This window comes from Heloderma suspectum, chromosome 1 (assembly GCF_057233095.1).
Source record: "Heloderma suspectum isolate Gila_16-S chromosome 1, 16-S_ref, whole genome shotgun sequence".
Taxonomy (NCBI): domain Eukaryota; kingdom Metazoa; phylum Chordata; class Lepidosauria; order Squamata; family Helodermatidae; genus Heloderma; species Heloderma suspectum.
In genome coordinates, this window is record NC_139458.1 from 180,312,710 (window position 1) to 180,339,274 (window position 26,565).

At 42.4% G+C, this 26,565-nt stretch overlaps 1 protein-coding gene across 1 annotated transcript in view; it reads left to right on the plus strand.

Annotated features, from left to right (window-relative positions):
• The window catches only part of SLC4A10 (solute carrier family 4 member 10), a 146,999-nt gene that overhangs the window by 53,360 nt on the left and 67,074 nt on the right, over positions 1 to 26,565 (plus strand). Inside the window, exons 4-5 of the mRNA XM_084804563.1 lie at positions 3,395 to 3,533; positions 8,389 to 8,549. Of these exons, the coding sequence (XP_084660689.1) occupies positions 3,395 to 3,533; positions 8,389 to 8,549 (300 nt within the window). The remainder of the gene's footprint in view (positions 1 to 3,394; positions 3,534 to 8,388; positions 8,550 to 26,565) is intronic.

The window sequence follows — 26,565 nt, forward strand, 5'->3', positions numbered from 1 at the left end:
GCACCTCAGAAAAACCCTACACCAGAGATTAAGGATAGCGGCCTCCTAATAGTCACCTTAAACACCTTCTGATTAGGATCTCTAATCCCTAGATCCCCTGTATGGCTTGACAGGTTGTTTGTTTTTTACTTTTTCAGTCTTTGAGAAAAGGAAACTTTATGCATGTCTAGCACAAAAGCCACTGGACCTAACTGTCTGAAATTTGGGAAGTTCAGTCAGCTCCATATGGCCTGCCAGGTCCCCAAATTCCATGAACTTATGGGGAAGCACAAAAAAATTATAGCTCTTTATTTTGACAGATTTTCTTGAAAAAAGCCAGTTTTACTCATGGCTAGCACAAAAGCCACTGGACCTAACTGCCTGAATTGGACAGGTTCAATCACACCAATGGGGGCTACAAGGTCTCAAAATTGCATGTATTTATCATACAAACTAAACAAGTTATGGCGTTTCTGTTTTCCAAGTCAATGGGAAAATGTAAAAAAAAATGGCAATTAGGACAGCTCAAAAAGATCTGGGGCCCATGCCCAGGTGGGCCAGTTTCTAATGACACCCCTATCCCAAATGCTGTTTAATATCTATATGAAACCATTGGGAGTAGTCATTAGGAGATCTGGAGCAAAGTGTCATCCAGCTCTATTTCTTAGTTACATCTGAATCATGTGAGGCCATGCAGATCTTGGGCCAGTGCCTGGATGCAGTAGTGGACTGGATGAGTGCCAGTAAACTGAGGCTGAATCCTGGCAAGGAGGAGGCCTTGTGGATGAGTGGTTCCCAGGTCCAAGAGATAGATAGGCTACCTGTTCTGCATGCAGTTACACTTCCTCTGGTTGGCCACTGTGCGAACAGAATGATGGACTAGGTAGGCCTTTGGCCTGATACAGCAAGGTTCTTATGAGTTTATTTCTATGGGCAGAATCCAACGGGGCACTTATGGCCTTGCTGATTCTCTTACATCCTGCCAATTCCATTGCACAAGCATCCCCTACCACTTGCACGATGTTGATTCAGCGCTACCAGGGAACCCGAAATGTGTGGAAACGCTCATTCTTGGAAGGAGGAAGATTGGTGGAGCTCACATAAGGGAGCTCGGCTGACTTGCCTCCTTCTAGAAATGAGCATTTCCACTTATTTTGGGGCTTCCTCTGGGAAGTGCTAAATCTCCCTTACATAAGCTTGCGCAGTGGAATCGGTGGGACCACTGCTTGCAGAAAGGAACTGGCGGGACGGAAAGGAATTAGTGGGGGCAGAAGCGCCCTGTTGGATTGTGCCCTTTATCTCAAAACTAGCTCTTTGCTTCCCATTCTGTCCTAAATATATGTGTTAAATACACCAGACTGCATGGACTGAGTGAGGACTCCCAGAATCCAGTGCTAAGGCATTGTGTAAGAGAGGTTACAGCACAGGCACAGCGATATGCTCCTGTCTACTCATCTGTCTCCCCCTCAAATGGCAGCATGGCCCCTGTGCGCACTCCAGAAAGATTTCTGGTTATTCTCTCAGCTGTGGAGCAGAGTAGCAGAAACAGCAGCAGCCTTCCTGTGTTTTCCAAGAAGGCAAATTCTGTTCAAGTATAATGAGGAAAGAGATTTGCTTTCTTGCTGCAAAACATGCTTCAATGCTCTTGGAGGAATATTAATACTACTGGTAATAATAATCCCTTGCATTATCCAAATAACTGGAAGCAGGAAACACTATGATGATTGCTTGAATTTATTACGTTATTTAATACAACCAATGCCAGCGTTATAAGGTAGTTATGTAAACATGGTCTTCTGTGAAATAGATGGAAGGGACCTCGAGGATCATTTAGTTCAACCTCCTACTGATGCAGGAAATCTGCTGCTACAGCATCCCTGATGGCCATCCAGCCGCTGCTTAAAAACCTCTACCAAAGGAAAAATATTCAGTATAGATATTCAGTTGTGTTATGCAAGGAGAAAATCATTTAGTTATCCCATTCATTTTTGTTGTTAAAATTGTCATTCATTTTGTTGTATATTTATTAGAATTACACTTGTTTAGTTATTGATTTGGAACTGGTTCATTAATTTCTGTAACTTCCATTCATTTTCATTGTCACTGATTCAGTGAGCAACCCATCCATTCTTCTGCTGCCTGTATCTTCAGTGTATTCCATCCTATTGGCATTAGATTTGTAGGTGTCCTCCTCCTCCTCCTACACATCAGATTTGCCAAATTTCAGGCAGATTGGGAAAAGGGTTCCTATTGTAGAGGCAATTTAATAAGTGCACATTCTGTAAGCACCCACTGCTTTCATTGGGAGACCAAGCTGATCTACTCCTGCTTGTAACTTCTGTGTCATCCATCCATCCATCCATCCATCCATCCAATAGGCACGGAATTTTCCCAACATCCTACTGTTCATCCAAAGGATCAGTTTTACCAAATTTCAAAGAAATAGGACAAAGGGAGCCAATTCTATAGGCAAGATGAAAAGGCAATACGAGAGCGCTGCTGCTGCTCCCCCCCCCGCCCCCCGGTATAGGCTGTTCTAGAATAGTTGCAATTGAAACCAATGCGAAACAAACAGATTTTCATTTGGAACTCATTCATTTGAATTTCTTTTCATGTATAAAACTATAATAAATGAAATTAATGCAGTTTATTAGTTACTTTAAAAAAGAAACAAATGCACACCTTTAGTCAGTCCTGTTGGGAATGAGATGTATTCATTAGCAAAATTGTCAACTATTCATTTATCTAATGTCACCAATATGCATGGCACTTCCCAGAGTGATAGGAAGGAAGGCATCTGCCCCAAGGAGCTTACAAAGGAAAGTCAACATAGGGGAGGCAAGAGAGGAAAGGGAGGAATGTGCAGATAATAGGGATGGGCGAGAATATGTGTTTAGTTCAGTTACACATATAGACTTAGTTTCAGTTGGGATGAGGATAAACCTAAGCAGTAACTACATCTCGAGGGTGTATTACCAAGGGAGGGGGGTATGTGTGTGATCGATCTGATATACATTTATTTTATTTGTTAAAGAAGGAATTTTCCAAGCAACAAAGTGCAATCTGTGACAACATGATGCATACTGCTTTTGAGAATATGCATTAAAGCATGACTGAGTTGGCAAGGTGCAATTGTTTTATTACATGTTATAATACCTGCCTGCAAAAGTTAATTATATGTATAACAGACAGCTGTATAGTCTTACCACCTTCTTACTACATATGCTTATTTGACACAAAAGAATGCAGCTGCAGCCAAAACAACATTGATGTTTAATTGCGGTAAAGGTTTTTATGTAAGTAATACTCTCATCAAATCACTGTACTGGCTGCTTAGCCATTTTGGTAATCTCTCCTATTTCAATTTGACTTCTTTGGTTTTTCTCCCCTCCCCCCTCCCCCCTCCACTGCATAGACACCCCTTCACAGAGAGTTCAGTTTATTCTCGGAACAGAAGATGACGACGAAGAGCACATCCCACACGACCTGTTCACAGAACTTGATGAACTTTGCTGGCGTGAAGGAGAGGACGCTGAGTGGAGGGAGACTGCCAGGTAAATATTTTTTCATGAGGCATTGTGTGTAGCGCTCAAGGAACATGGTGGAACTTTTTGAAGAGACAGGGAAACCCAAAATGCCCCTTTAGGTTTAAACCAAATATGTCATTTTAAATCCATTGCTACAACACATGTCTTTCCTCAAAGTCGGATGTTGTCATCTGGATTTAACATTTTTTAGGTCACTGTGGGTTTGGGGGAAAATAATAATGAAATGGGAAAATAACAAATGTATTAATATGAAAGGTCTTTAGCTAGGATCACTCTTTCTCTGCTGAAAACATTGAAGATATTTCAGGTCCGCCTCCGGAGAGAATCAGAATGAGGTAATATGATTGTAAACTGGATTTAAACCAAGAGTCCAAAGAATAGCAAAGTTAGAAATGTAGGTATGTTGCCTGTGAGTCTTGTTATTAAACCTCCTTTTTCCTGGTTAGAAAACATAATATAGTGAATGATTACTATTTACTGTAATGAGGTAAAGGAGGTATTACATAATGCTTTATGCAGCACTAATCCTGAAATAATAAGCTCTTAGGGTAAATTCTAAATCTAACAAAGTTCCAGGAAAGCAGGCATTGATCTGCTGATAACTCTAGGGAATGTGAAGAGAGGCTTTCCTTACCCTCAGCTAATAAATATATTCTCAGTATGCTGTTCTACTTAGTAACCTTAGGCAAACCATCATTTCAGTCTAACCTGCTCCACAGGGTTGTTGTGCATCCAAATCCTTGCTCTGAGTTCCTTGGAGAAAGGCTGGGATACCAAAGTAATTAATTAATTAATTAATTAATTAGTAAGTAAGTAAGTTTCTAAAAGAAGTCACACAACTATTAGCTAGGAAAAGTATGCACACAATAACTGGGTTCACACAACATGATCAAATATGGGTTGAGTGTGGCTTGTCGTTGAACCATGCATTGTTGTGTTGTCTAAACCCAACTGCGCTAACAAAGTGTATTAACCACGACCTACTGATTCCGCAGTGGACCGGCTTTTTCTGAGTCGCACAGATACTGTGGACTTGGAGACTGTTTTACTTTGGGGGGGGATTTGCACAAGTACTTTTTTGCAGGGATTTACACATTATGCACATTTGCAAACGAACAAAATTCTTGTTCAAAAAATCTGATTGCGTCAATGAGTGGACAACAGAATGAATGATGCCAGACAATCCGCAAAACACAGATGGAACCGATTTAATAAAATCCGTAATCCTTACAAGCAACTCATATGTTAGCTAGTATTATTATCCTCCCCCTTCATGGATCACTGCCTTGTTGTGGTGAAGGGGCTTGTGTAACTCAGTGAAGCCATAAGCTATGCCGTGCAGGGCCACCCAAGATGGACAGGTCATGGCGGAGAGTTCTGGCAAAATGTGGTCCACTGGAGAAAGAAATGGCAACCCTTTCCAGTATTCTTGCCAAGAAAACCCCATGGAATGTATCACAAGGCTAAAAAATATGACACCGGAAGATGAGCCCCTCAGGTTGGAAGGTGACCAATATACTACTGGGGAAGAGCAGAGGGTATTTCTAAGTAGCGCCAGAAAGAATGAAGTGGTTGGGCCAAAGCCGAAAGGACACTCAGCTGTGGATGTGTCTGGTGGTGAAAAGAAAATCCGATGCTGTAAAGAACAATATTGTTTAGGAACCTGGAATGTAAGGTCAATGAATCAAGGTAAGCTGGAGGTGGTCAAACATGAGATGGCAAGATTGAACATCAACATCTTGGGAATCAGCAAACTAAAATGGACAGCCATGGGCGAATTTAATTCAGGTGACCATTATATCTACTACTGTGGGCAAGAATCCCTTCGAAGAAATGGAGTAGCACTCACAGTCAATAAAAGGGTGGGAAAAGCAGTACTGGGGTACAATCTCAAAAACGATAGAATGATCTCAGTATGAATCCAAGGCAAACCATTCAACATCACAGTAATTCAAGTCTATGCCCCAACCAGTGAGGCCGAAGAAGCTGAGGTTGATGGGTTCTATGAAGACCTACAACACCTTCTAGAACTAACACCAAAAAAAGATGTCCTATTCATCATAGGGGATTGGAATGCCAAAGTAGGAAGTCAAGAAATCACTGGGATAACAGGCAAGCATGGCCTTGGTGTACAAAATGAAGCAGGACAAAGGCTAATAGAGTTTTGCCAAGAGAACATGATGATTATAGCAAACACTCTTTTCCAACAGCACAAGAGGCGACTCTACACATGGACATCACCAGATGGTCAATATCGAAATCAGATTGATTATGTACTTTGCAGCCAAAGATGGAGAAGCTCTATACAGTCAGTAAAAACAAGACCTGGAGCTGACTGTGGCTCAGATCATGAGCTTCTTATTTCAAAATTTCGGCTTAAATTGAAGAACGTAGGGAAAACCACTAAACCACTCAGGTATGACCTAAATCATATCCCTTATGAATATACAGTGGAGGTGAGGAATAGATTTCAGGGATTAGACCTGATAGACAGAGTGCCTGAGGAACTATGGATGGAGGTTCGTAACATTGTTCAGGAGGCAGCAACGAAATCCATCCCAAAGAAAAAGAAATGCAAGAAAGCAAAGTGGCTGTCTGAGGAGGCTTTACAAGTAGCTGAGGAAAGAAGGGAAGCGAAAAGCAAGGGAGAAAGGGCAAGATATATCCAACTGAATGCAGAGTTCCAGAGAATAGCAAAGAGAGACAAGAAGGCCTTCTTAAATGAACAATGCAAAGAAATCGAGGAAAACAACAGAATGGGAAAGACTAGAGATCTCTTCAAGAAAACCGGAGCTCTCAAGGGAACGTTTTGTGCAAAGACGGGCATGATAAAGGACAAAGAAGGCAGGGACCTAACAGAAGCAGGTGAGATTAAGAAGAGGTGGAAAGAATACACAGAAGAACTATACAGGAAAGATCTGAATGTCCCTGATAGCCATGATACTGTGCTGACTGAACTTGAGCTGGACATCCTCGAGAGTGAAGTCGAGTGGGCCTTAGGAAGCATTACTAACAACAAAGCTAGCGGAGATGACAGTATTCCAGCTGAGCTATTTAAAGTTCTAAAAGATGATGCTGTTAAAGTGCTGCACTCAATATGCCAACAAATTTGGAACACTCAACAGTGGCCACAAGACTGGAAAAGGTCAATTTACATTCCAGTTCCAAAGAAGGGCAATGCCAAAGAGTGTTCTACCGTACAGTTGCACTCATTTCACATGGCAGCAAGGTTATGCTCAAAATCCTACAAGCTAGGCTTCAGCAGCATTTGAACCGAGAACTACCGGAAGTACAAGCTGGGTTCCGAAGAGGCAGAGGAACTAGAGATCAAATCTCCAACTTTCGCTGGATCATGGAGAAAGCAAGAGAATTCCAGAAAAATGTCTATTTCTGCTTCATTGACTACGCTAAAGTCTTTGATTGTGTGGATCACAACAAACTGTGGCAAATTCTGAAAGAGATGGGAGTACCAGACCACCTTACCTGTCTCCTGAGAAACCTGTACGAGGGTCAAGAAGCAACAATAAGAACCAAACATGAAACAACCGATTGGTTCAAAATTGGGAAAGGAGTATGACAAGGCTGCATATTGTCGCCTTGCTTATTTAATTTATATGCGGAGTACATCATGAGAAACGCCGAGTTGGATGAATCACATGTCAGAATTAAGATTGCCGGGAGAATTATCAACAACCTGAGATATGCAGACGATACCACCCTAATGGCAGCGAGTGAAGAGGATCTAAAGAGCCTCTTGTTGAGGGTGAAAGAGGAGAGTGCAAAAGCTGGTTTGAAACTCAACATTAAAAAAACTCAGATCATGGCATCTGGCCCCATCACTTCCTGGCATATAGAAGGGGAAGAAATGGAAGCAGTGACAGATTTTATTTTCTTGGGCTCCAAGATCACCGCAGACGGTGACTGTAGCCATGAAATTAAAAGACACTTGCTCGTTGGGAGGAAAGCTATGGCAAAGCTAGACAGCATAGTAAGAAGCAGAGACATCACCTTGCCGACAAAGGTCCGTATAATCAAAGCTATGGTTTTCCCAGTAGCAACGTATGGCTGTGAGAGCTGGACTATAAGGAAGGCTGAGCACCAAAGAATCAATGCTTTTGAACTGTGGTGCTGGAGAAGACTCTTACGAGTCCCCTGGACTGCAAGGAGGTCAAATCAGTCCATCCTAAAGGAAATCAACCCTGACTTCTCATTGGAAGGACAGATACTGAAGCTGAAGCTCAAATATTTTGGCCACCGAATGCGAAGAGAAAACTCTTTGGAAAAGACCCTGATGCTGGGAAAGATTGAAGGCAAAAGGAGAAGCGGACAGCAGAGGATGAGATGGCTAGATAGCATCAGCGATACAATGAATATGAACTTGAGCACACTCCGGGAGATTGCGGAGGACAGGAAGGCCTGGCATGCTATGGTCCATGGGTTCACGAAGAGTCGGACACGACTGAACGACTGAACAACAACAATTATTATCCTCATAAATCGTGCTATTGCAGAGGGAGACCCAATCCTGTGGAACAGACTGAGGGGGAACAGGGGGCTGCAGAGGAAACAGGGATTCAGAAAGAAAATATCACCTCCCCCTGTTCCATTCACAGAAGCCTCTGCCTGATTGAAGAGCCTTCTATGAACAGAAGTTGGAAACAACCCAAAGAGGAGAGCAGTGAAATTGCTGCTGTTTTCCAAAATCCGTGTGTGTGTGTGTGTGTGTGTGTGTGTGAGAGAGAGAGAGAGAGAGAGAGAGAGAGAGAGGGAAGCTATTTATGTGTCTTCACTATTGTGCACACATGACTGGCTTTTCAATTTTCAGATAGGAAGAGGTGACTAAGCTCTTTTATCTGCTTAGGTGGTTGAAGTTTGAAGAAGATGTTGAAGATGGAGGAGAGAGGTGGAGTAAACCATACGTTGCCACTTTGTCACTTCATAGCTTGTTTGAACTGAGAAGTTGTATCCTAAATGGCACGGTGCTGCTAGACATGAGAGCAAATTCTTTAGAAGAAATTGCAGGTAAGTGAGTGTTTTAAACAGCAATATGTAGCGTCTTTTATTCTTTCATATTACCCCCGCGCGTGCACACACACACACACACACACACACACTTGCTTCGATAGCAGCACAATGTCTTTTCGTTGTCGGTGCTAGAAGCCATCTAGAAGCAGCTAATGTTGAGAAGATTGTTGTGTGTGTTTTGTAAAAAGATCTCTAAAGTCATGATGGGAATATTTTGGATGAATGGAAGAAAATTCACAAGGATGATGATGGTGTAAACATAAGAAAATGAAGAAACTAGTTGAGAGTTAGACCTTGTTCGCACGTAACGACAGCCCATGGTTTAAAGAACCCATGGGCTGTCACACACGAGCATGAGAGAGTGCACTGTCTTCTGCATGGCCACCACTTTGGCTTTTACTCAATGGTCTGCGATCAGCCTGGTTGTAGGTTGTTGAGTGTGATGTGAGAACCTGGAACACTGGGTTGTTTAGGGGCTAAACAACCTAGTGGTCACCCCTCTCTCCTGTTCATCCCCGAGAGCCATGGGTTGTTTAACCTATGGGCTGTCATTACCTGCAAACTGGCCCTTAGAATGAACTGACCACAGCTTCTACAGGAATTCTGTTTCATTAACAGGTCACAACTCAGAGACTCTACTAGCCACTTTAAAAAGATGGAAGCAGTCTGAGAGATACACAGCAGGGGAGCCTGCCATCTCTGTTGTTCAAGTCACTTTTTGCCCACTGTTTTGCCCACTAGTAGTACTGGGACTATTAGGCTACAATCCTATCCTATACAATCCTTACATGTGTGTAAATCCCAGTGCACATAGATGCCACATTGATGGTCTATAAATGTTAATAATAAATAAATAAGGGACTTACTTTTGAGTGGACATGTATAGTATTGTACTGTTAGAGTAGTAAGGCAGAAGGCACATATTCTCTCAATACCTCTGAGGGCCATTTTAGATATTATGGCATCTATGAAGAAAGTGCCCTCTTCCTTGGCACGTGTAACACAGAAGAACTCTTTACTGCATGTATTGTGCACCTTGTGGATATCTGAATAGTTTTTTCCAGATGTGAATCCATCTTCATATGGAACTGTAATATTTTAAGTTGGTTCCAAGGACTTCAAGTGTCAGTCTGTGCACTAGAGTCCCTTATGTGTTCACACTGGGAAAATCTCACATCTCAAAACCAGAGAAGTATCTAAGGGTGCAATCCTATTCATGTTTAGACAGAAAAAATTCCTATAACTCCCAGCACTCTCCAACCAGCCATGCTAAACATGCATAGGATTGCACCCTTAATTATATTTTACAGTTCTGTTTTTTCAAATTGTTCGGTAGTTCAAATTTTGAATGAAAAAGGCAGAAAAGTACTTCAAATAAATGAGTGACAGTGCAATCCTATACATTATGGGCTAATTCCTAAACTAGCCTTTTCTACCCTGGTCCTAAACCATCAAATCACAGTGACCAACAATGCAATTCTATGCATGTCTGTTCAGAAGTAAGTCCCCACTGAGTTCAGTGGAACTTACTCCCAGGTAAATTGAGCATAGGATTGCAGCCTGAATGAAATAGATTTACAGCTAGATAATGACTTCAAACACTTGAATAAAAAAATTGCCAGAAAACAAAGTATTGTACTAATACCACACTGTTTAAAAGAGTATTTACAGGATGCGGTGTTCTTGTAATTCTGCCTTCCGTTGCTGAGATTCAGACGAGTTATTAGGTTTGTCCAAGGGACTGGCCATGCCCAGTGGGGTTTTGACTTGCGGACGGGGGAGACACCTCTCTTCTCAATGCCATATCACAAACGGCTTTTGAAAACCTCCTCAGTTCTAAAAGTAGGTTGCCGTGTGGCATGGTGAAGGCAGCTGCTTGAGAAACAAAACTCCCCAGAAGGAGCACAGAGATGGTTGCAAGGATATCCGGATCTCACCCACGGTAGACATATTCAGGGGGTAAGCTGTCCGTGATGCTCTGGATTCCACTCTTGTTTCTTTTAGGCTGCAACCCTATACACAGTTACTCAGGAGTGAGTCATATTGAACTCAGTGGGGACTTAACTTCTGAATAAGGCATAAGATTGTATTGTTGGCCACTGTGATTTGATGGTTTAGGAGCACGTTGGGGAAGGCTAGTGTAGGAATTAGCCTCATAATTTAAAAAGAATTGTTTAAGTGGGTATAGAGAAATAAGTGACAGCAGCTCCTTGCTGGATTCAAAGATGTTGCCAGTGAGGCATTTCTCTTATCATTTGCGGTAAATCTTTTTCTTTCATGCTTTGCTCCTGTAATTGCTGAAGCACTCAGGAAGCTACTCCCTGCAACTAAGGATTATTGTTAGGGCTAGTGTTGAGTTCAGAGATCTTCCAGTAGCAGGAATGCGTCAGCCTATAACAAGGTCCTGGCCTCTCTAGATTGCTACCAGGTGTCTGTCACTCATTATCAGTCAAATAACAATACCGTATTTCCAATAACTTCTGCAAAACATTCTCCATTCTGGAAAGCCCGTCACTGTTCTAAAGATGTCGGCTCCGATAAAAGTTTCTGTGATCTGTTTGTAGTCTCTCTGGCTGCTCAAAACAATACGTTTTTGCTTTTGCAGCCTTAGTGTTCTTACCCCACTATTAATGATTTCACTGTAAGGGCTTTTAGTGGGTCCTGTGTTTGAACTGACTGTGTGTTATTAATTCTAGATCAAATCCGCATTTACTGTGTTTGTGTTGTTTTAGCCGTAAGCTACCGTAGGTGATTTCTATTGAGACAGAGTAGACTTGTAAATTAAACAGCTTTGGTTGTGGGCAGGGGCTGACTTTGAAGATCACTCTTAAACCTCAACTGGTGTAGAATGCAGCTAATCAGGTGCTTGTTGGCGCTAGGGTCTGGGCTTTCAGAACATATTCCACCAATTCTCTACCAGGTGCAGCAGCTTCTACTGTGTCTCTAGTCCCAATTGAAAGTGCTGGTTTTCGCCTTTAAGGCCCTCAATGAGGGAGCCCCAGTGTGGTGCCCATGGCTACCTGAACAGCCCCCACGAAGCTCTCCACTCCTGCCCCATTCAGAAATGTATTATAAAAACCTTGAAGAACATTAGGGCACCAGAGCCTCCTTTCTGTTCCTGAGCCTGCTGCTGATAACCGTTCAGCAGGCAGAAAGAGAAGGAAAGAGTTGCTTCCTGGCCCTGCCCAACCTTCTTCTATCCCCACAGACCTTTCCCCTTTGCTCTCTTAATCTCTCCATTCCTAGTCTCTAGTCTTGCTATCTCTGTCCTTCAAACGTTTTTCCTTGCTATTTCCCCCACTCCTACCCTCTAGCCTTGCTCTTTCTCTTGCTATTTTCCCCTCCCTCCCAGTCCCTAGCCGTGTTGTTTCTCTCCCTCTCACCCCTTTCTCCATTTCTTCCTCCTCCCAGCCCCTACCCTTGCTCTTTTTCTCTCCCTTCCCAACTCCTTCTCTGGTTCTTCACGCACACACACCAAGCACCTTCCTGGGCAGGGGCTCTGATGGCAGAGGAGGAGGTAGGAGTGCCTGATGGGGGACAGAGTGGCTGAGCCTTGGGTCAAGGTAGGGAAAACCTTTCCTTTCCTTTGGGGGCTGGGGGCATTTTCCTTTCCTTTGGGGCTCAGGAGAGGTGTGTGTATGTGAGCAATCCTTTGTAGGTCTGTTTAGAAGTAATTTCCATGTAAGCATGCATAGGATTGCAATCTTAAATGGGCATTTTGTTGTGCTTTTGTAGAGTCAAATATGTGGATTGGCTTTGGAGCTCAGACCCTTCCCCTGCTTGTACTCAATTTTGTGCATGAATTACTTGTCTTTTGAGTAACCAGGCCTCTACAACAGCCATTATGTGACCAGCCACATCCTCCTTGGGAGCCATTTTGTGGTGGCGCCTGCAGCAGTTTCTCAAATCAGTTTCTAAAAAAGTCGGGGACCCATGCTCTACATGATGTGGGACCAAGTTACCTTAAGGACTGCCTGCACTTGTTTGAAATCAGCATCAGAATCCCTGCTTGCTGGCCTCACTTTAAGATCAGTTAGATAGGCATGCACTGAGGACAGGGTCTTCTCAGTAATGGCTTTTACTCAGTGGAACTCCCTCTGAAGGGATGTACAGCTGACCTTTTCAGTCCTAATATTAAAAAAGACTATGAAGACATCTGTTCCAAATAGCTTTTAACTGATGTGATTTTATTGGATATGCTGCTGATTTACAGCTTTATTGTAGCTGATTGTGACAATTATATTATGCCGACTGTTTTATATTTAAAAATGTTACTTTTTAATGTTTGTAATTTTAAAAGTTTCGATAATGTTATGTATTTTAGTTTTGCGGTTTATATTGTTTGGACCAATGTGTCATCAACATGCTAATGACACCCAGCTCTGTTTCTTTGTGTCATCTGAATCAGATGAGGCTATGGAGGTGCTGAAATACTGTTTGGACTCAGTAATGGGAGAAACGAGGGGCAATAAAGTAAAAGTGAATCCTGACAAGATTGAGGAGGCACTTCCTGAGTCTGAGAAGTTGGAGTTCAACCTGTTCTGAATGGAGTTGCGCTCCTCTTGAAGAAGCAGATGTGCTTCTTGAACCAACATTGTCACTAGAGACCCACGTGGCCTCGGAGGCTTGGAGCACTTTTTACCAGCTTCGGCTGATTCACTAACTGTGGCCTTTCCTGGATAGGGATAGCCTGGCCACTGTGATTCATGCTCTGATCACATCCAGGTTGGATTACTGTAATGCACTATTTCTGGGGCTGCTGCTGAAAATGGTTCGGAAGCCTCAACTTATACAAAATCCAGCAGCTGGAATTTTGACTGGTTAATCACAATGAGGCCATATTATACCAGTTATTAAGGAATTTCACTGGCTCCCTATTCGGTACCAAGCCCAATTCAAGGTGCTGGTCATTGCCTTTAAAGCGCTAAATGGCTTGGGGCCCAAATACCTGAAGGACCACCTCTTCCCATACTATCCTGTCTGTGCATTAACATCTTCAGAGGAGACTCTTCTCTGAATACCATCTGTGGGAGGTACACATTATGTATCCACAAAGGAGAGGGCCTTCTCTGTGTTGGCCGCCTTGAGTTTGGAATGCCCTTCCTAAGAAGATGTGATTAGCGCCAACTTTGTTTTCTTTGTGGTGCCAAGTTGAAACATTTATTATTGCCCAGGCATTTTAACGTTTGATTAGTTAAGAATTTTAATATTAAAAAAAACATTTTAAATTGAGGCATTTTAAAATTGAATTGATTATTGTTTGGTTTGCTGGTTGAAGAGCTTTGTTGTTTAATTTGCTTTTACGTCTGTAATAGTATGGTTTTTATATTGGATTTGATGGCTGTTTTTCATTTTGTGTACTAGGTTCCTATGCGTGGTGATTTATAAATTTTAAAAACAAACAAACAAATATTGTTGTATGCCCCCTTGAGAGGACTTTGTCAAGGAAGGCAGCTTATAAATGCTTAAAAATAATATTTTGATTGGATTGTTTAACAACCAGTACAGAAGATTAGTACAGAAGATTAGCCAACATTCCCTTCTTACGACAGTTGTGCCTCTGGCTTTGAACCAGATACTATTTCTCAGGGGTCAGATTTGGCCCAAAGGCCACAAGTGGCTGATCCCCACTTTAAACAGAAAGAAATCAGTACAAAGGATTGCAAAAGGAAGCACCAGTAGTCTGTAGCACTTGACCAGCATATGAGAAAGTGTATCTTCTTTGACCTTAAATAACTACTTAACATAGTATTTCCCCCGTTATTTCAGTTCAAATTGGCAGACTGAAATGTTCTCTTTTGATATTTTCATCTAGGTCCTTTGGATGCATTCTCAAATTGCCATTTGGTTTGAATGCAGCCACTTAGTGCCTCTGTTAGGGTTTTTTTGCACTTACCATATGCTATTTTTCTAGCTTGAATCAAAGCAGTTTTTCCCTCCCAGTCTAGCTTTTAGCATATATTGTTATTTACTATGTATGACCCAAATATTATGTATGGTCTTGTGTTTTCTTTTTTGAGGTAGACAATTTTACAAGCCTATCTCACACTTGAATATGTTCAGCTTTATATATTTGCTTTAGCTGAATTGCCTGGATCCTAACTTTCCTTTCATGAATGGAATAGAATTGACCTTCACCGATGGAGGGTTTCCCTCTGTAGCCCCTGCACCCTGTGAAAATCTGTTCAGGGTTGGGGGACTCTTGGGAATTGTATGAGCTATTGTGTGGGGGACTGCAGATGGAAATTGCAGGCTGCTGATGGAAGGACATACAGTATATCTTTGTATGCCAGTTACTGGAGAACACAAATGGGAGGGTGCTGTTGCATTCGTGTTACTTGTGGGCTTCCCACAGGCAACTGGTTCGCCACTGAGGGAACAGAATGCTGGACTAGATAGGTGTTTAGTCTGATGCAGCGCATCTCTTAGGTTATTACATTGTCCTTTCCCATATGTGAATGGAGGAGCAACTGGATCTAAAGTAATAATACTATTACTTTCATTTCTGTGTTGATGAAATTAGTTCAAATACTCACATTAGTGTGAGGTAGAACATCCTTTGTGTTACGTACTCATTGGGAAGCACCATCACCTTCCACATTTTAATATCTTTAGTCTGGATATTTGGATAATTCAAACTTTCTATATCTTAAGTGGGAGAGACAGACCTGAGTTGGCTCACCTTTCTAATAACTCATTAGCATAAGGTAGAGCTGTCAGCTGTGGGTGAAAGCATTCAAGTAAGCTCTTATCACTCTAGGCTCCTAATTCAAGATATTTTATTAAGGATCCAGTTAAAAGAAGTCAAAGAAAGAAGAGGTTGGAATCAAAATTACAGAGTAGCAGTGTGTAACCTGTCCTTTTTACATTTAGAAATCCTAACTTAGTTCTCGTTACTTACACCCAAAGTGAAGTCTTCCTCTGCATGCCAAGGCCTGGGCCTGTCTGCAAGAGGACCTGCAGAGTTTCCCCAGGCAAGAGGAAGTAGGCTAAAAAAAGTCTTATTTTTACTGTCAGGCATATTCTTTGTGGATTTACAGGGTGGGGAGAATATCTAGGGTTAGGGTCTTAACCTCATTTTGCTTTCACTAGCACAAACTAAATTGTTCACCAAGAGATGCACATTATGTTCTGCTTACACGTTGTGGGAGAAAATCTTTATGTGATTTTTACATATACAGCTGCAGTGACATACTGGCTCAAGTCTGACATGCTGCAGTACATGTTGGTTGAGTAGGAGATTTGGATAAATAACCCTAAACTTCATGTCTATATGCAGCTATTTTGAGCTCAGCAACGAATAGACCATGCAATTGGTATAAATGCTTCTCCCTTTGAATCTAGATAATCATGGATCTCCTTTTACTCCCCTCTGTCTGCTCCCTCCCCCTTTCTTTGCACAGCTGATAACCAGGCATAAATAGCTATCAGGCTTCATATTTTTCAGATTTCAAAAATAATTAATCTGTTCAGAGTGACAAGTGTGGCCTGTAACTAAGGGTGGCAGAATTATTCCTTCCTTCTTTCCCTCCTGAGAAAGAAAACGGGAATTTGTCAAACATGGTTTTTGTTTGTTTGTTATTAACAATTTATTAGGTTTTTTTCATTTTCCAATACAATACAAATAATACAACTTTCCCCTGCTCCTGCGCCTCCCCTGTCCCCATTCCCTCACCTTTAGGTTTCCCCCTCCTTCTTCATATTGTCTTGTATATAAAGAATAAAGGTTTCTTGTCTATACGTGAAATTATTAAGCAAAAAGTGAATAAATTAATAGTTACATAGAAAAATCAATCAATCAAAAGGTTGTGTCAAGCACTTTCCTTTGCTGGCCTGAACTGGCTTTGCAGTGGATCATATTACTCTGCCTATAATTCAACTAAACTTCCCCATATTAATTGGAATTTATTTTCCTTTAGTAATTTGGTGTAACATACCTTTTCATGGGCAACTAAGGTCAAGAGATCCTGAATCCGACTGTGCATATTTGGGATTTTATTTGCTTTCCAGTGTTGTAGAATAATATGCTTAGCTGTCAGCATGGCTGTGCTAAACCATGCAGCATGTCCCTCTGCCAAGTCCCAGTTGCCCAGAATGTATCCCACTAAGAATGTATATGCCAAACCTGGTTACCAGCTTCTGAGAGGCTTGCAAGGTAGGTGATGGAGCCTGGATACTGGCCAGGGAGAAGTCCCAGCGCTTCCTCCAAGTGAGGAGAAGAGCAGAGGCCTCTGCTAGCTTGGTGTCTGGCCTCTTTCCCCCGTGTCGCTCGCTCTCCTTCCTGCTCCTCAGCTTTTGCGTGACCAGCTGCCCTTTCTCCCCACTTCTCCTCTGCCACCTCCTACCTCCTGTTATCCTGTTACACTGTAGCCATTTTCAGGCAAACGGAGTTCAGAATGGACTGGATGGGGTTCAGACAATAGCCTCAGCCCTTATTGGGTTGTACGTTTGGTTGCCCCTTGTACATCCTCCTCACCTTATTCTCTCTGAAAATGCCCCCCCCCCGTTGTTTTTCCTCTTACGGGTTTTTCTTTTGGTCCCTTTAGTTTTTCTGACTAACAATTACATGTGCTTCTGGAAATCTCAGAGGTTTCCCTAAGCATGCCAGTACCTCCCTTTTTTCTTCCATAGCCCTGTTTTGGCTATATTGCTGTCAGCACTCTAGAGACTGAGTTCAGAATTAGCAGGAGTGCGGCACTGGGGAGCATGTACTAAGATTAAATATATTTTGCAACCTGTGTTGCATTAAAGATCATTGTCTATGTATTTGGTTCTCTTATGGATTAGTAATGGGTTAAAGAACAGAAAGTAGAGAGCACAAATAAATGGTAAATTTTCCCAGTGGGGGGATGTAAATAGTGGGGTCCCATAGGGATCTGTATTGAGATCAATGCTTTTCAACTTGTTCATAAATGATCTGGAATTAGAAGTGAGGAGTGACATGGGCAAGTTTGCTGATGTCACCAAATTATTTAGGCTGGTTAAAACAAAAAAGGATTCTGAAGAGCTCCAAAAGGATCTCTCCAAACTAGGAGAAAGGGCATAAAAATGGCAAATGAGGTTCAATGAAGCAAGTGTAAAGTGATGCATATGGGGGGGGGGAATCCCAACCTCACATATATGCTGATGAGACCTGAGCTAGCTGTAACTGACCAAGAAAGATAACTTGGGGTTGTGGTGGACAGCTCGATAAAAATATCAGCCCTGTATGTGGCTGCTGTGGAAAGGGCAAATTCCATGTTAGGCATAATTAAGAAAGTAATTGAAAGTAAAACTGCCAATATCATACTACCCTTATACAAACCTATGGTGTGGCCACACTTAGAACACGGCGTACAGTTCTCGTAACTGTGTCTAAAAAGGATATTGTAGACTTGGGACAAGTGCACAAAAGGGCAACTAAAAGGATCAAAGGGCTGGAGCAAACCCCTATGAGGAAAGGTTACAACATCTAGAACTGTTTAGCTTAGAAAAAAAGCAAGTAAGGGGAGACATCATAGAGATTTACAAAATTATGCATGCTGTAGAGAAACTGGATAGGGAGACATTTTTCTCCCTCATTCATAATAGCAGAACCCGGGGTCATCCCATGAAGCTGATCAGTGGGAGATTCAGGACAAATAAAAGGAAGTACTTCTTCACACAACGCATAGTTAAACCACGGAACTTGCTACCACAGGATTTAGTGATGGCCACCAATTTGGATGGCTTTAAAAGGGGGTTAGACAAATTCCTAGAGGAGAAGGCTATCTGTGGCTACTAGTATTGATGGTTACATATTATCTCCAGTATCAGAGGCAGTATGCCCATGTATACCATTTGCTGTGGAACTTGGGTGGGAGGGTGGTGTTGCGCTCATTCTCTGCTTATGGGTTTCCCATGGGCAGCTGGTTGGCCACCGTGTGAACAGAATGTTGGACTAGATGGACCTTGGTCTGATCTAGCACAACTCTTCCTTTGTTCATAAGTAAATCACATTGTCAACATAGATTCCAGTACTGTTTGTCAATTCTGATTGGTTTCCCCAACATAGATCACCAATCACCTCCCCCACTTGTGGTGTTTACAGGAAAGCAGTGGGGAAATTGCCAAGACATAATCCATTCTGTCCTTTAAACTAGCACATAGCACTGTTTCATGTAATAGCCTGTTTCATATTAAGATTTGATTACAGAAGAAACAGGCTAGTCTCTATGGAGTATATATCATCATACTCTCCTTTGAGTGCCTCTGTCATCTCAGGTGTAGTGGGAGGTAAAAGGAGAAAAGGCCTACTCAGTGGTGGCACCCCAACTGTGGAATGCTCTCCCTAGGGAGGCTTACCTGGTACCCACTTTGATGTCATTTCAGTGCTTTTTAATTTTCCATTTATTTTTTTAAAAAAATTAACCTGTTTTATTTATCTTGATCACTTTTAGGCTGCTCTGTATTTGTTTTACTTCTGCTCACTGCTTTTATGCTCCTTAAAAAAATGTATATTGTTTTAATGTTTGCTTCAATTTGTTTTACAAGTATTTTTAATTCCTTGTAATCTGTTCTTGGAACTTGTTTGAAGGATGTGGTATGAATCCCTCAAGATAAGTAAATAACTAAGGCTGCAATCCTATGGCCACTAGTCAGTGGCTAGACAGCCATAGGATAGGAGCCCGCAATCTGAGGTTGGTTCCCTGAGAACTGACCACCACCCCTCCCGCACTGCCTTGTAGGCAGCACAGAACGGCCCCGCGCTTGGAAGAGGAGTGTGGAGTGGTGAAAACGGGGCGTTCCTGAGGGTGTGGTGGGGAGGGTGGAAGTTCTAGTCTGACGCTTCCTATGTGTTGTCTGGCATCCCCCCCCCCCTCAACTTCCCATGGCTAGACAGCTGAAATCGGCTGTCTAGCCACAAATGCAGGGCGGCTGAAGTGTGGAGGGGATGAGATTGGAGGTAGCTGCCTATCCCAATAGGATTGCGCCCTCTGTCATAAGTAAAACTGACTAATACGTGAAGGCTTTAAAAAAAATCTATTTTACATTTGCAGTAGACTAAGACAAGGAAATGCCATCTCCCTATTTATCCCCTTCCCTTTGCCCGGCTCCAGGTTTCAAGGTGAGGGCTTAGATAAGCTGCCCTTGGGGCTCCCCATTAGCCAATTTCCTGCCATTTACTACTGGCATATGTATACTGGTTGGCATTGTCATATTAATGAAGCTTGCCCCGATGTGTCAGTGGCAGGGCCAGCATCATGAACACAGCAGTGCTGGCCGGTACATACATGCTTTATTAGGTCCAAAGCAATGCGCAGTATCACCACCACCGAGCTGAGCCACTGGGGGGCAGGGGGCTGGTGTTTTCCCCACCATGCTGGTTGCTGGCACTGGGCCTGCTCTGTTCCACTCTTCTGGAGAAGGTGGTAATGGAAATAACTACTGTGTAGACAGGGGAACAGTGAAATACACTAGAGGGGAAAATACTAATGAGTATCAAAATAAGGTTTTGAGGAACGTGTTTGACTAGATTTCGTCACACAGGTGCCCTCCTTGTACGACAACGACTACTAACTACTATTACCATTCACAGAGCGATGATCAGAAAAATGGTGTCTGAAAGGTAGGTTATGACTAATGGAGGCTGACTGTGTATACCGCATGGGAGTCCTAGGACTGGAAGGATGCAGATGACCTGAATTCTTTTTAGTGTCCTCATACAAAGCTGGATGGGCACTGTATGTGAGTATGGGAGAAAAGAGGAAATCTTCTGCTTACCTGCTGATCTCCTTATGCTTTTCATAGTTTTTATCAGCAAGCAGGTCAGACCTTTGCTAGCATTATGAACTTATTTACCAACAAGGTAATGGAGAGGTCACATACGTGATCATTTTAAGAGAGGCAGCTTGAAACAGAACCTTACAACCTAATCCACTCGTCCACATTGCCTACCAGAATTAACATGATGAATCCATCAATTTATTGAAGCTGCTTGTAAACACAGTCATAACCATTTGTGAGCCCAGAATAGAACTAGACAGATCTTGATCTCCAACTTGTTAGAGGAAGTCTAGAAACTTGCTTTGGACATTAAAAAAAAAAATTCTCACAAATGCTGAGAAGTTATGGACACCAGCACTTTCTGATCATCAATGTGTTTCTGTGGTTAGTTTATTTCTATGTATCTAATGAGGCCGTTTTGAAGTTGTATCGTTTATTCGGGTGGTTAAGAGAAATTAGAGGGTGCAATCCTATGCATGTTAGAGGGTGCAATCCTATGCAATCCTAGACAGAAATAAGTCCTACAATAAGTTTTCAGAAATAAGTCCTACAACTCCCAGCATCTCCCAGGCAGCATGACTTGCTGTCATAGGCTGGGAGTTGTAGGACTTATTTCTGTGTAAACATACATAGGATTACACCCTTAACTGCTTTTGGCTATATTTTCTGAGGACCTACATGCACTCCTGTCCCAGGGGACAGAAAAAATGAAAGACTTTTGTGGGGGGCAATGCCTTACCTGTCACAGAGAGGAAGGCCAGCATCTCTTCTTGATCATCCCAGAATGCAGGACACGGAATAATGGACTCAAGTTACAGGAAGCCAGATTCAGGCTGAACATCAGGAAAAACTTCCTGACTGTTAGAGCAATACAATGGAACCAATGACCTAGGGAGGGGGTGGGCTCTCCCACACTGGAGGCCTTCAAGACGAGGCTGGACAGCCATCTGTCAGGGATGCTCTGACTTGGATTCCTGCATTGAGCAGGGGGTTGGACTCGATGGCCTTGTAGGCCCCTTCCAACCCCACTATTCTATGATTCTGTATTCCCTGTGTCCAGGTATCTTGGGCAAGAACAATGGGAGAGCATTAATCCCTTAATGTCCCAATTGTGGGCTTCCAAGAGGCATCCGGTTGGCCACTGTGGAAACACAGTGCTGGACTAGGTGGGCTCTTGGTCTTTGCGTCTGTTCTTGGTTCACAGCTGGGTAAAGTCCAAGGTCCACCTACTAGAGCCAGATGCAAACTAGTTGCTTAGCGGGGACAAAGCCAGATGCAAAATGTTGGCTCAGGTGGCAGAAGCAACTGCCTATTACACCTCATGAGCTACTTGTTCATGGGTTAGTAAAACAACCCAAAGCACCACACATGCAGGTACAATTCAGTGACCAGGTTCACATAAAACAACCAACGCCATTCCTGGATTGTTTGGTGTGACGTGCAAACCTGGAACTCTGGGTTATTGAGGGGGAAAGAAACCAGGGTTTTAACCCAACAACGAAGCATAGGTTCAATTATGTGTGAGTGGGTGGGCTCACTTGTGCACGGCCCCAACAACCTATGAGTTGTTGTTAGCTGCAAACAACAGGTCAGTGTCTAAGCTCAGGGACTCTTGCCAGCCTAATTTAGAAAACAAAGCCTCTTTTTATTGTTCTATTGTTAAATAATCACAACTCAGCAACCTTGGTGACCTATTGTAAATCATCCAATGATATACCAGGAGATCCCGATCTATCTTCTGCCCACCCATGGCATAATGTGCAGACTACTGCTAATCTCTATATGTAGCAGGTGGCAGCTTTATGTAATTGTATGCATGGCTAAAAGGAAAGGTTTTACTGAAATACATTAGTACAGTGCTTTTATATTACTGCAGAACAGAGGGTGCCCAGGAGCATATGTACCAAGAGAGAGAGCAAGAACAAGAACATGCTTTGGAGATTTGACAATGGCAGAGACACTTAAAAAAAAAAATCCTAGAGACTTCCCATAGATAAAAGAAAGTAAAAATGCCATCATTATGTGGAGATAATTATTTGTCATGCAAAATGTGCTGGATATTAATCATAACTTATCCAGATTTCCCTCCCTATCCCAATGGACTATATTAAAAGCAAAAGAGAAAAACAAACTCCAGATATAGAACATAGGAAGAGCCATGCTGGATGAGACCAAGGGTCCATCTCCTCCAGCATTCTGTTCACACAGTGGCCAACCAGCTGTTGACCAGCAACCCACAAACAGGACATGAGCACAACAGCACCCTCTCACCAATGTTCCTCAGCAACTGGTGTACATAGGCTCACTGCCTCTGGTACTGGAGGTGGCACATAGCCATCAAGACTAGTAGCCATCGATAGCCTTTTCCTCCAGGAATTTGTCCAACCTCCTTTTTAAAGCCATCCAAATTGGTGGTCATCACTACATCCTTTGGTAGCAAATTCCATAGTTTAACTATGCGCTGCATGAAGAAGTTTTTCCTTTTATCTGTCCTGAATCTCCCACCAATAAGTTTCATAGGATGACCCCAGGTTCTAGTATTTTGAGAGAGAGAGAGAAATGTCTCCCAATCCACATTCTCCGCACCATGCATAATTTTGTAGACCTCTATCATGTCTTCCCTTACCCTCCTTTTTTCCCCAAGCTAAACAATACCAGCTGTTGCAACCTTCTCTCACAGGGGAGATGCTCCAGCCCTTTGATAATTTTAATTGCCCTTTTCTGCATTTTTTCCAGCTCGACAATATCTTTTTTTAGGTCTGGTGACCATATTGGCAGTTTTATTCTCAATTCATTTTCTAATTATGCCTAACATGGAGTTTGCCTTTTTTACGGTGGTCACACACTGCGTTGACATCTTCATTGAGCTGTCTACCACAACCCCAAGATCTCTTTCCTGGTCAGTCACCACTAGCTCAAAGCCCATCAGGCTATACTTGGAAGTTGGGAGTTTTTGCCTCAACGTGCATCAATTTACACTTGCTTACATTGAACCGCATTTGCCATTTAGATGCCCATTCTCCCATTTTGGAGAGATCCTTTTGGAGCTCTTTACAATCCCTTTTTGTTTTAACCACCCTAAATAATTTGGTGTCATCGGCAAACCAGGCCACTTCGCTGCTCACTCCCAATTCCAGATCATTTATGAACAGGTTGAAAAGCATTGGTCCTAATACAGATCTCTGTGGGACCCCACTATTTACATCCCTCCAATGGGAGAATTTACCATTTAGTCCTACTCTCTGCTTTCTGTTCTTTAACCAGTTACTGAGGAGCTGTCCTATTATTCCATGACTGCTAAGTTTGCTCAGGAGTCTTTGGTGAGGGAATTTGTCAAAAGCCTTTTGGATGTCCAAGTAAACAGTGTCTACCAGATCAGCCCTATCCACATGTTTATTGACATTAGTAATGTTAATACATTAGGGTTCAGGGCAGCCCACACTCTCCATTACCCACCTTCACTTCTGTTGTTTATTTCTAGCTTTCAGTCTTTCTAGAGCAGCATGGTGGAATTAATGGAAGGCTGGACTGCCAATATGGCAGTTGATTTCAATAACACAGCTCTGGCCTTGAATATGTGAAATAATAATGTTCCTTTGAGCATGTGCAGAATGCTACCTGGTAATCGCATCTGGTGCCCATGCATTTGGGATGATGAAACAGGACTGTCTGGACACATTGCATGGGTTGAGCTCCAGCACCATTTTTCTTAGAATTTATGCAACTTTGGTTTTATTCTGTTGTTAAAACTTGTAAATGTTGTTGTATTGTTTTATTATATCATTGTATTTATGGATTTAAGTTTTGAAAACTGTCCAGGAATCATTTGGCTATTGGGCGATATAGAAATATAATTAATTATGTAAACAAATAAATAATCACAAGCTACCTAGTCAGAATTTTAACCATGACAGCTAAATGGAATCTCCTTGTTTATAGGCAACATACCTCTGAATATTAGATGCTGGGGACAAATGACAGTGGAAAGCTGTTGCTTATGAACCTCCCAAGGATACCTGGTTGTCCATGTTGGGAAACGGAATGCTGGACTAGATGAGCCTATGGTCTAATTCTGCATAAGCAGTTCTTAAGAACACAAGATCCCCACTGCTGGATCATACTAAAGTTCCAGTATCGTAGCTTCCACAGTGGCCAACCAGATGCTCCTGGGAAGCCCATAAGCAGGGCATGAAGGCAACATGTCATGCTCTTAAAAGTGTGGTAAGACAGCATCTCAGCCAAATATTAAGAGGAAAGTGCATTCAACGCACCATCTCTCCTTCATGGATTAATCACACAAAGGGTGTTCATGTGATTAAACGGGTAGTGGTGGGGCTTCAACATCAGCCCTGCCCTGATATGCAGCTTCCTCACTTTGCAGCCCAACAGCCATTCACTGAGGGCTTTTCTGCATGAGGCTTTTAATCCACCACTTTACAAGGCTTCTGTTTCCAGATTCTTTGCAGGATTAAGATTGGCTCCTTTACAAATCTTTTTTTCCAGGATTTTTCTTTCTCTTCCTTTCCTTACGTTCCATTACACAAGTCCTACATGGCACCATGGTATAGCAGAATTGCATGATTACACTAGGCATTATCTTGCCATTCACAAATAATAGCAGACTTTCCTTGTTAGAAAAACACCTGCTAAAATGGTTGCAAAGCACAGGAGAGGCCCTGGAGGATGACAACGTCATGTAAAGGACCTGCAAACCACCGTAGGTGAGGAATCATGAGCCCACAATAACTGCCTCATGTAGAAAGACTCTGAGTGTGAATGTCTGCACAGGGAAAGCCTACGTAGAATCATAGAATCATAGAATAGAAGGGTTGGAAGGGGCCTACAAAGGCCATTGAGTCCAACCCCCTGCTCGATGCAGGAATTGCATACATGCTTAGACTTCTTTGGGAGCTGGAACTCTATGCAGCTGGGGTTCCCATGAAAGCTTATATGTGGAGGCTTTCTCCCTGCAGACATCATGCTCAGTGAATGGGGGGGGGGCAGCAGCCCTTCTGCTCCTTTAACTGCATGGACCCCCTTCATGCCATTAGCAGGTGAAGGGGGCTACTGTCACATCTTTGTGTAAGAAGCTGGCTTGTTCTGTAGATATAAATGAACTCAAAACTGAGCACTTTTATCCAGAGTACGTTTTTTCTTTGTAAATAAATATCAGTGCCCTTAATCTTTACAATTATCAAAAGCTTGACTGTTCTTGTCTGCTTGTGACATCTGTGTGCACTTCTTGTTTTACGACTGAGCTTACTGGGAGATGTGGAGTTGCTCATAGGAAAGGTTCATGAACTGCTTGAATATTCTGAGCAAAATAGTTCATGATTCACACTGCTTATGTCAGAGGTTCTGTATGGCATGGCTCCTTGTCATGAATATACACAGATACTTGCTGTCCAATGAACACTGATTCACTTGCTTTAATAATCATTTTGTTTTTGTTTTTAAGCCTTACTGTTATTGAGCAGGTTTCCTTGCTCCCTCTAATCTAAAAGCTTATCAGCACAAAATTTAATACTGTCTTTGAGTAACTTCCATCCTCAGTCTTTCACCCCCCCCACAAATTCTAGTGTATTATTAATTTTCTTATAGATCCCTTCTCCTTTACACACAGCCCCATCACGCTATGCAAGAGAGTAGCTGTGCAAATTGAGCTTTATATATTTGTATCTTTATAGATACATGTTGTATAGGTTGTAGGAATGACTGCAGGAATCAGCAGGCCTCAAACACAACTGTTCTTTATTCAGCACACACAAAAGAGCAAACTTAGCAAAAGCTTTACTCACTGTTACTACTCTCAGTTCTACAGGAGCTGCCAACGTTAAAAAACAATAAGTAACCCACAGTACACACACACACACACACTCCACACAACACGTTCTACTGAATTGTATATGTGCACGAAGTCAGGCTGCTTGCAGCCCCCAAAGATCTTTTGTTAGAGTCCATGAGGTCTTTGTTAGTAGTCTGATAAGTTCCGATTTAAAAGCTTGTGGTTAAAAGACAGAGAGAGAGAATAGATTTCAGATGCTGATGTCCAATTGTGATGTTTAAAATGGACTGAAACATACCCACTGTAGTCTTTGGTTCCCATGTTCACACCTTTTAAGGCTCATATACTATTTTGAGCCGTGAGGCTTAACTTGGCATTGAGCATCTCTTGTACTATTCTTATTAATGTCTGATCATTGATAATGTGGAAGAGCAAGCGGAGCACAGGCATTTATAATGCAAATGACCATCTTGGCCAATGTAG